Here is a 10,758-nt window from a genome sequence, read left to right on the forward strand (position 1 = left end):
TCACCGAGCGGCCGCCGGCGCGTCACGTGGGCGCGCGGCGCCGCGGCCATTGGCCCGAGGCACGTGTCCAGGAGACCGGCCCGCGACGTCACTCGAGGGGGCTCTGTTAAAAATAAGAACAAAAATCCAGAGTGAAAGTGTCTCAGGTTGTGCTAAGTGGCCTGGAAATTTCCCGAGCCCGCGCGGAGGCCCAGGCGGCGAGGGCGCGCAGACGGCGAGGAGCGCGGGCGGCGCAGCCCGGCCCGGCCCGGCCCTCGCCTCCCGCCGCTCACCCATGCGCCTCGGGCCGCGGGGCTCGGCGGCGCTCGGCGGGGCCGCGGCCGCACGCCGGTGGGGCGCCCCGGCCAGCAGCGGGGCGGCGGTTGCGCGCAGGCAGCCCCGAGGCCGGCGGAGCGCAGCGCGGGCCCGCGGGCCTCCATGTGCGTGCTGGCGGCGGCGGGCGCGCTGACCGCTCGCGCCCCGCACCCTCGAGGGCCGGCCGGGGCACGCGGGCGGGGGCGTCCAGGCGGCGGCGGCGGCGGCGGCCCAAGCGGGCCCGGGCGGGCGTAAGCGCCGGGGACCGCGCTGCCTGCATGCGCGCAGCCCCAGCCCCGGGCGGCCGCTGCGGCAGCGCCAGAGCCCGACGCAGCCGGACGCTGCAGGACGCGGAGGAGGGCGCGCCGCCCAGGAGGTGCCCCGGGTCCCCGCTGGACCTTCGTGACCGTCCAGCGCCCGGGTGCGCTGCAAAGACAAGGACCCGACTCTTTTGAATCTCCCGGTGTCTGGGCGCGGGGCGACTCTTGGTATTTTCTCACCCAACTCGTGGATTGGAACGTGGCTCCGCGCTCCGAGCGCGGCCGGCGACTTGTAGGACCTCAGCCCTGGCCGCGGCCGCCGCGCACGACCTCGGACGACTCTGCGGGGCAGGGGCCGGGGCCGGCCGCGAGGGTCTCCGTGTGCGCCGAGGGCTGATTGGAGGGGTGTCCCTGGAGGACCGATTTAGGATTTGTGGTGAACAGCATGGAGGAAAATGACCCCAAGCCCAGCGAAGCGGCAGAGGGGCAGCGGCAGCCGGAAACCAGCCCCAGCGCCGGCTCGGGCGGCGGCGGCGGCGGCGGCGGCAGCCCAGGCGACGCGGACACTGGCCGCCGGCGGGCTCTGATGCTGCCTGCGGTCCTGCAGGCGCCGGGCAACCACCAGCACCCGCACCGCATCACCAACTTCTTCATCGACAACATTCTGCGGCCCGAGTTCGGCAGGAGAAAGGACGCGGGGACGTGCTGTGCCGGCGCGGGAGGGGGAAGAAGCGGCGGGGCCGCTGGCGAAGGCGGCGCCGGCGGCGCAGAGGGAGGCGGCGGCGCGGGCGGCGCCGAGCAGCTCCTGGGGTCCGGCCGGGAGCCCCGGCAGAGCGCGTCCTGTGCTCCCGGTGCGGGCGTTCCGCTGCCCGGCGGCGGCGGCGATTCCCCGGGCGATGGGGAAGGCGGCTCCAAGGCTCTCTCGCTGCACGGCGGCGCTAAGAGAGGCGGCGACCCCGGGAGCCCCCTGGACGCGGCGCTCAAGACCCGCGGCTTGGGCGGTGGTGACCTGTCGGTGAGCTCGGACTCGGACAGCTCGCAGGCCAGCGCCAACCTGGGCGCGCAGCCCATGCTCTGGCCGGCCTGGGTCTACTGCACGCGCTACTCGGACCGGCCTTCCTCAGGTGAGCCCGCGGGACCCCGGCGTTCCAGCCCGGGGAGGCGGTGCTGGCGCGGGAACGTACGGAGGCAGGAGACCCCAGGACCGCTGCACCTCCCACCCCCTCAGCCCACACAAAGACGCTCCCCGCGATGTTGTGTGCGGCTGACGCCGGCCCGGGCAGCGGCCGGCAGGAGGAGGGCAGGGTTGATTCGCAGGCTGTACGGACTCCGAGAACGGCGGGAGCTACCGGGCCTCCTTTCTTGCCTTTTGGGGCCTCCTGGCGGCTCCTAGCCCACCCCTCTCCTAGCTGGAAATTTTCTGGGGGGTGGGGGGTTGACTAGAAAACAGGCCCAGAAGCTCGCACTCTCAACCCCTTCTCTGTGTCCTTCCGACTCGGTCCCCGCAGGGACAGCCCGCGGGAACCCATGCCCGGACTCTTCTGAGACCCAGTTATGCCAGATGAACCCTGGGAAGAAAGAGCAAGGCCTCCTGTTCTTCCTCAAGCTCTTCAGCCGGGGCTCAGGAGGGGCTGGGGGGTCGGGAAAGGGGAGAGAAGAGATGGAAACAGAAGTGCCTTTTGCCCTTTGCCCAGTTTTATTTGCCAAGCTGGTCAGAGGGCTCAGCACCCATCTTGCCCTCTGCGGGAGAAGGACCTGCAGTCTCCCCACCGGGAAGGGCCTTCCCGCAGGTCTCTTCCAGCTCTTCCCGTAGGAAAGAAGCAGATTTCAGAGGGGCTGTGGGGGAACTATGGGTTACGTGCAGAGGGACTGGGTGTAGTTTTCATAGATCTAGGATTTTGAAAACCTAAGTCCATGTCCTTGTGGAAATCCTCAGCTGCATTAAATGTAGGTCTCTGCGGCCGCTAACCGCCGTTAGGAAGGGACTCCATTTGTCCCCGAGCTGGCAGCGCAGACTGGACCCTTCTGGACCCCCAACCCGCAACTCTTGCTGGTATTGTTTACCCAGATCACAGCACAACCGAGTCACCCCTTGGACGACTTCCTGCAGAAATGTTTGTGTGTATACCTCTGCTCAAATCCAAGTTTCTCCTGCTAGATCTGAAATTTGCTCCATTGTTCTCGCCTCCCTCCTTTGTTAATATTTAATTAACATATAGGCTCACAATACGGCCGGCGAGGAGTCTCGGCCCGGCTTTGTGCGGCGCCGGAGTAGCCGCTGCGCAGGCCCCAGTGGCGCGGGGGAGCCCGGCAGCCCGGCCCGGTCCGAGTCGCTAGTCTTCCTGGACTTAAAAAAAAAAAATCCACATAAGCTAAGGTTTCTGTTTCTCGGCGTTTAAGGACGAAGCACTGCAGAGTTTTCTTGCGGGGGGTTGATTCTGTTCCCGAGATACCCAGGTGTTTGCGTTTCGAAAGAAAATTGAGGGAGAAAGGCAGCTAAAGATTCTGATTTAGGGGAGACTTTCCTTATACAATAGTGTGTGTTTTCGGGCTGATTCGTGTGTGCAAAAAGTCCCAGTTCCAGAGAAATTTGGAAGGCAGGGAGCGTGCTTCTCCGGGGAACTGCAGAGAGAACGGGCTCCTGTAGCAGGAGGCTGCGGCTGGGTCCGAGCAGGTGCGGGGCCGCCGGGGTCCTTGAAGAGTCCCGTCCTTGCCCCTTCGCGCGTGCCCCGGGAGCCAGGCCCACTGCCACGAACCTGCACCCTCCCGATCAAAGCCAGGCCCGGCGGCGCAGAGCGGATGCGCTCGGCGTGTGCACACCAGTGACCGAGTGCACGCGGGGACTGTGAGCGTTGGGGGTGAGTGTGGCCTGGGGGCGCGGGTGTGAGTGTCCGGGTATGTCAGAATCTACAAGGCCTGGAATTTGAGCCCAGCGGCCCTTGGCGCCCCCTCTTTGGGGCCCACTTTCTGAGTTTGCCTCTGAGAGAGTGCATGCTCCGTGGCGGGGAGGGACTTCTCGGCGCCCCCTCGTTCCACCTACCAGCCCAGACCCCTGGCTGGGCGCCGGCTCCAGCGAGCTCATTTCCCCTGCTGGTCGGGGTGGGGGCACAGTTGGGAGCTGCGGCAGCTGCGCAGGGTGACCTGTCTGTGCGGTGGGATTGTGGGTTCAGAGAGGGGTCTTGGGGTTTTTTACTGCCCAAGGGAGCCTGCAGGCAGTGGAGGCCTGGCAAGAAGCTAGGGCCCGGAGCTCTCCAATCTTGATTGAGAAACCCAGATAAGCAGCCTGGATTCCCTCCCGCAAGGCCTTTCCAGGCTTTTTCCTCAAAGACACCCTTGCGGGCTGAGCTTCCTGACACCAACGAAAATGAAACGCTTGCCCCCCACCCGCAGCCCCCAACTCTTTTCTCATGGGTTGGGTCCTAGGCTGTGGTCCCTACCATAGCCTCCCCAAACCTCAAGTCCTGTGGATGTCCCTGCAAGAAGATGCCCTGGTTGGGGGGGGGGGTGTCAGAAGTGCAGCCACTTTGCTCAAGGTCACTAGAGGCCCCTGCAGTGGATAGTGAGGCAGCCCACGCACCAGGTCCCCTCTCCTGCACGGGGGATTGAGGGGATGAGGCAGGGCCCTCCACGCCTCCCCCACCCAGGAGAGGAGTGTGCTCTCCTGCTTTTAGAGGAACGCAGGGCCAGTTGGGGGAGGCTGACCTGTGGGCCCCTGGCGTTCTCAGAAGACGCAGCCACGGCTCCCACAGTTCATGGCACCTTGGGGGTGCCTGTCAGCTCCCGGGGCTCCTCCTGCTACCCTGTCAGCTCCCGGGGCTCCTCCTGCTACCCTGGCTGCCCCGCCCCTCCCCCAGTCTTTGCCTCTCACCTCTCTCCTAGCACCTATCCCCTCCCTGTCCTTTTTCTGGACAGAGCCTCACAGGAGGCTAGAAAACAACATGCTGGAAAGTTTTGGTTTTTTGCTTTCGTGCAGTTTTCGTTTACTCTGCAGACCTGCCTTACCTGCACCCCCGCCGCCCTCCCTGTGGACTTCTCTGGCTCATCTCACTCCCCAGTGCTGGGCCCTGGTGGTGGGCGGGAGCCCACACCCCGTCCCAGGCCCAGTAGCTTTCCTCCTGGCCAGCCAAGTGGCCTCAGGCAGGCACCTCCCCCAAGTCTGTGCACCCTTCCCTGACCACCCCGAGGAAGCAGGCTGGCCTGGATCCCTCCTCACCCCGTTCTCTCTGTCCTCCACACCCGTCCAGGTCCCAGGTCTCGCAAACCAAAGAAGAAGAACCCCAACAAAGAGGACAAGCGGCCACGCACAGCCTTCACGGCGGAGCAGCTGCAGAGGCTCAAGGCCGAGTTCCAGAACAACAGGTACCTGACGGAGCAGCGGCGCCAGAGCCTGGCACAGGAGCTCAGCCTCAACGAGTCGCAGATCAAGATCTGGTTCCAGAACAAGCGCGCCAAGATCAAGAAGGCCACGGGCAACAAGAACACGCTGGCCGTGCACCTCATGGCGCAGGGTCTGTACAACCACTCCACCACAGCCAAGGAGGGCAAGTCGGACAGCGAGTAGGGCGGGCGGGGCCGGAGGCCAGCTTCGGCCCGCTAAACAATGCAATAATAGAAAATCATCAATAAAGGGCCAGTGTGTAAAGATTATACCAGCATTAATAGTGAAAATATCATATATTAGCAATGGTTCTGCAATATTCTATGTATATATAATTTACAGGGGGTGTAAAACTCAAAATATCTGACTATAAAATTTTTTTGAGTTTTTCTTTGTGTTTATGAGATGATGCATAAGTTTATGATTTTTTTTTTGCAAAGGGGGCTGCTTAGGGTTTCATCTTTTTTAATCCCCTAAGCTCCATTATGGGACATCGGACACTTTTTATTTCAAAAGAAGAAAAAAATTAAAACAACTTGCTGAAGTCCAAAGATTTTTATTGCTGCATTCCCCCCAACTGTGAACGAATAGCTCCTACTTGGTCTGTGAGTCCCGCCACTTTGTTTGAGGGGCTTGCTGAGGACAGCAGGAGGACCGCCCGTCTGCGGTGACGCCAGGGCCTGGAGGAGAGCGGGGCTTGGCCGGCGAGTGGCGGTGCCGGACCCCAGGGCCTGCCCCGGGAGTGGGCTCGTGGTGGGCAGCCTGGCCCGCATGCTTGCCCCGCTCCCCTCCTCCCCTCCTGCCTTCTCTCCTTGTCCTCTTTGCTGAGGCTGGCCTGTGCCTCATCGGTGCTCCCGTCTGTGTCTGTGTCACTGTCCCCAGTCCGGCCACCTGCCGCCAGCACTAACTCCCCTGCCTCTGGGCACTGCTTGGGGCTCCCAGCTGAGGGGCTGGTCATGTGGCCTGCTACCCTCGAGCTGTGGGGCGACCCTTGTTCCTCCAGGCCCAGGGACTCCCCTGGAGCTCCAGCAGCCCCGCTAGGCACTTGCCCAGGCCCCAGAGAAAGAGTCGAGGCCTGCAGCCTATGGGCAGGCAGAGGGCTCCTGTGAGGGAGTTGGCATTTTCTTCCTTTCCTTTTTTTTCTTCCCTTCCTTTTTTTTTTAAGTGGCTGCTTCTGCTATGGAGAGCATTCTTCCAAGGTAAATATGTGAGTGTATACATATGTATGCATGTACAAACACACTCAAGCAAACACACATGAGTCCACAGTTCTGGAACATGTGGTCACCTTGACTTTGAAAGGAACTCAGAATCCTCCAGGATCTCGAGGAAGGAAGAGACTGTAAATAATCGTTTCTTATCACTTTCTGTCTTCCCTTGTTTCTTTTTATATACATTTTATTTTTTGAAGGTGTGGCACAGTGTAAATTAAATATATTCAATATATCCCCCACCAAGTACATATATATAAACAAACACATGATCTATATATATAGTTCCACACTGTCTTCTGTTTAGTGTATGGAAAAAAGAATCGTGTCCAAATGACCATCTGCCGCCGGGACAGCCCAGCGGGCATGCTCATGGCCCATCCAGAGTCATGGCCGTGCCCCTGAGGACTGAGGGTAAACTTCTCTATTTGCCTTAAGTCTCTTTATTTCACTGCGATAGTAGTTTCACTTTGTACATACTCGTGTAAACCTTTTTAAAAAGGAAACTATAAAAAGAAAAGTTGTAATTTAAAATTATGTGAATAACCATCTGCTGCTTAGGAAACTCAATGAGATGATTATGCCTTTTTAGCAGGAAGAAAAATGTTTTGGTTTTTTTTTTTTTTCAGTTGATAAAACATATGCATTTTACAATTCCAGTATCAAATATTTATGATTTTACAGGAAATGAATGTTTCTATTTACAATTGTGGTTATCAAAGTTGTGAACATTCCCCCTGCATTTTTGTGTGTTTAAATTCTTGAAAGTTACATTAATAAAAAAAAAACCCTGCTTTATTGTAAAATAATGGATGTCCATGGTGGAATGACTAGTTTTTCTAAGTGTGTTTCTGAGTCCAGCCAAACTGCCCCGGGCAACCTCGCGAATGCTTAGGTGCTCCAGGCCTTGGCCTCACTCCCAGCAGGGGTGCGAAGGCTTCCCTCTGTAGTCAAAGGCATAATTACAAAAAATAAATTATGAAGACAATTTGGAATTTTGGATGTGAGCACAGACCAACCAAAGTAATCTAAATATACATTTCTTTACCAGAAGGACATGTTCAGAAACATGGTGCTATTCCATTGAACGGCGATTTAAAATCCTGCAGAATCCAACAGGTCTTGCCCTCCTCGCAGCTCCTGCGCAGGGGACAGAGGTGCTCACCCCTCGTGAGGAGCGCTAGGCCGAGACAAAGAGGCGCTCCTCTTTTACATCTTGTCGTTGTTTTTACCCCAAAGCAAAGGACACGGACAGCATCCCAGAGCGGGTGTGTGGGTAGGACCGGCTTTGCCAGAGCTGACTGGATGCCTGGGCCCCAGAGGCGCTCTGCCCAGAGCCTCTGCTTCCTTCCTGCACGGGAATCACCTTGCGCAGCCTGCAGGATCGCCAACACGTGCCCTGCTCGCCCAGTGGCTCTATTTCAAACTTTCTTGGCTTGAAAAAGTTTTCTTCTCCCAAAAGAAAGAGACTCAGAGACAACCGAGGACCTCCTGTTCTCAAAGGAGATCTTTCAGGTGCTTTGGTTCTGCATCAGCTTCCCGAGCAGACGCTTGGCCTCTGGACTGCTCCGGGGATTTGCATGTACACATGGAATGAGAGAGAGCTGGGGTCTCACCGTGGAGGCTCCGGATCCCCAGCTCCCAGCTCCAGGAGCACCCAGGGTCATCACTAATCGGATGCCATTGTGCAAGCCATTCCCAGCATCTTCCCCACACCCAACTTCTGCACATTTCGGAGGGTTCCTAGGTTAAAAACAAAACAAAAACCCACGACCACAACTTCTATTATGCGACTGGCCTCTCTCTCCTTTTAATAAAAAGACAATATAGCAATATCAAGCAGTCACTTTTGTTTTTAATCTGTTCCCAAATCATAGTACTTAAGGAGCAATGTACAGTTGTGCAAGGTAATGAGTTCCCTGTCCTCAGAGGCATGCAAGCCAACACTAGACCTGCAGTGATATATGGAACTTTTTTTTTGTCTCCAGTAGAGGATTGGACTGGATGAGCTCTCACACCCTCCAAATGCTGAGGTCTGATTTTATTCCTGTTGTTACATTTGCTTACTCAACAGTGGGCAATCTGAGCTGGTAACTCAGGGAGAGCCCTGGATGCACCAGCTAGCCTGCCCTCACAAGGGGCCAATGGAGAGCAGAGCATGCCTGCAGCAGAGGCGGTGCTCTTTCTGAAGTCTGGCACCCCTCTCTGTTCGCCTGGGTGTCCACGGCTCTGTGCGCCTGGGATCCGGACCTGGACCGCAGCGCCTTGCTGGAGGCCCTAGGCGAGGCCCCAGCCAGATTGTCGCTCTGCAGGAGGCCGGTTTCCTAAACGTCTGTCAGAGGCAACTTCGCAGAAACTCCTTCGAGCAGCCCTTCTCCCCAGGCCTGCCTACGTCCCTGCGGAGCTGTGTCCACGATTCTCCAGAGCCGAGCAGAAACTAGGCGGGGTTCCACCAAGCAGAGGCCTAGATGCAGGTGCCTGGAGGTCCTCCAACGACTGCCAAAAGGGGTCCGACCCTCAGGCAGGAGTCAGAATCAGGTCTACACGTGCCTGAGGGTGGCCCTGTGTGGACCTGCCCGCGCTTTTCTTACGCGAGATCAGGAGGGAGCCCTGCAGGCGGCACCAGCGTGATCTCCAAGAGGGCTCCATCTTTGTCTTTTCCTTGAGTGAAAAGGGCAAACCGATGTGGGCTCCTAGACGGCCTGGCACAGGTGTGCCCGGGCGAACAGCGCGCACAACAAATATTCAGGCACTGTATATGCAAATACGCTCGCCGCCGCCCGGTGCTGGCTGGGAGGCAGCGCTTGCTCACTCCAGCTCGGCTAAGTCATTCTGTCTCCTGCTGGTTTAATATCCGACCTCCGCGGTCTCTGTCCCCACCCCACCCCACCCCACCCCCGCAGCTCCCCCAGCGCCCCCGGGAGGTCCCGGCTCCGCCGAAAACTGCAGCCTGCCGGGCGGAGCGGCCTCGCGCTGAGAGGTTAATAGCGACTGCAGGCCAGCAGCCAGGGCGCAAGGCCGAAGGCACAGATTCACCCGGCGGCGAGGCAGAAAGCATCTTCGGAGACTGCTCTCTCCACCCACCCCCGCACCCCGACACCCACTTCACACACGCGCGGCAACCCCAATGCCCGGCCTCGGGGCGGGGACCCCCTGTCCGCTCTTCTTCGTCTCATTTGGGCCGAGGGCTCGGCCTTCTCCAGGCCTCGAGGTACAAGAGGCAGACGGGGCAGCGTGGAGAGCGGAGGCCACCAGTGGGCAGAGCCCTGAACCCCCTGCACCTCGCGGGCTGGCAGGCCAGGGCTTACCCTAACCGGCAGAGAGGGGTGTGCGCGTGTGTGCGGCGCTCTCAGCTCCTGGGCACACGTTGGCCAGCCAGCGGCGTGAGCCCCATGCAGACCATCTATGTTTTTATTAATCTCAGATGCTTCATTATATTTGTGCTGCCGGTCCACAGATAATAAAAGGCCATTCTTGGAAATTGCCTGAAATGTAATAATATTCATTAAAGTGGCTCCTAATTATGAGATCTAATCAAGCGTGGTTCGAAGTGCGCTTGGCTCTGGCTGGCGAGGTTGACGATGATGGTGTTATTATTATTGCGTTGCTGGTATTAGCCTCGTGCTGGTGATAGCCAACTCTTCCGTTTAGGCCTAGTCCTCTAAGAGGGATTTGGGGAGCCCCAAGATAGAGGCTGGGGGGACAGGACGCCTCCGGAGCCTGAGAGGCAGGTGTGGCCCAGGCGTGCCGCCCTTCACCCCAGCGCCGGCAGAGGAAGGCCTGGGCAACAACTCTGGGCAGAGGCAGGGGTGTCCCTGGGCCCCTTGTCCCTCTGTGTCCCCGGAGGACGCCAGCGCCGGTTTTCTGGGAAGAGGGAACTTTAGGTCCAGAGCCTGGGACCCTCTCCCCTGGCGCCCCCCGCCACCGCCCCCACCCAGGGCTGAGCCCCCAGTGCTTTGTCCCAAGCAGAAACAAAGAGTGACCAAGTTCGGCCTCCCCGCTCGGCCTGGAAGGCGTCCCAGAGAGGCCCCCGCCCCAGCCTTCCCGGAGACCCGGGAGGGAAGCGAGGCTGCGGGCCCAGTGGGCCGCGCGGCTGCCGGGCCTGCGGCGCGCTCTCCTGCGCGGAGGGGTCGCGGTTGGCCATGCGGCCGGGATGGAGCCCGCCACCGCCGAGGGTCCTCCGTGGGGCCGGGAACCGCGGGCCGCGGCGCGCGCGGACCGTCTGGGAGAATCGGGCAGGCCGCCGCTCCGCCCCATCTGTCGGGCTGTGAAACTTGGCCGCGCGGTCCGAGCGCGCGCTGCCTGCGGAAGGGGCCGCCCGGCGCCTTTCAGCCCGCGCGCTCGGGGTTCTCTCCTCCCGCCAAGTCCTTTGTCTGGAAGGGGACTGTCAGGCTCTGCGCCGCGGTTGCCCTCCTCCTTCCCCCAACCTCTACCCCCTCCGCTAACTTCCCTTTCTTCGCTGGCTTTTCTCTCCTCTTTGGATGGGTAATCACAGGCTCCAGCTGCCAAGCGCGCCGCGGAGCTGCTGCCCCGTTACTGTGTCTGCTGCCCCTCCCAGCAGCAGACCGGCCACTTCCCTCCACCTTCGCCAGGACCCGGGCCCCTTGCCCTCTGG

At 59.8% G+C, this 10,758-nt stretch overlaps 1 protein-coding gene across 1 annotated transcript; it reads left to right on the plus strand.

The window, feature by feature from the left end:
- The first annotated feature begins 525 nt into the window (after nt 1–525).
- On the plus strand, nt 526–8,091 carry EN2 (engrailed homeobox 2). Its single transcript, XM_036899684.2, has 2 exons — nt 526–1,678; nt 4,799–8,091. The coding sequence occupies exons 1-2, from the start codon at nt 1,000–1,002 to the stop codon at nt 5,113–5,115; spliced, it is 996 nt and encodes a 331-aa protein (XP_036755579.2). The 5' UTR covers nt 526–999; the 3' UTR covers nt 5,116–8,091.
- Nucleotides 8,092–10,758: the final 2,667 nt, after the last annotated feature.

Source organism: Manis pentadactyla, chromosome 7 (genome assembly GCF_030020395.1).
Source record: "Manis pentadactyla isolate mManPen7 chromosome 7, mManPen7.hap1, whole genome shotgun sequence".
NCBI classification, from domain to species: domain Eukaryota; kingdom Metazoa; phylum Chordata; class Mammalia; order Pholidota; family Manidae; genus Manis; species Manis pentadactyla.

Coding starts and splice junctions, on each gene's coding strand:
- EN2 (XM_036899684.2), top strand. CDS start 1,000: ATGGAGGAAAATGACCCCAAGCCCAGCGAAGCGGCAGAGGGGCAGCGG. Junction 1,679..4,798: donor CTCGGACCGGCCTTCCTCAG/GTGAGCCCGCGG, acceptor ACACCCGTCCAG/GTCCCAGGTCTCGCAAACCA.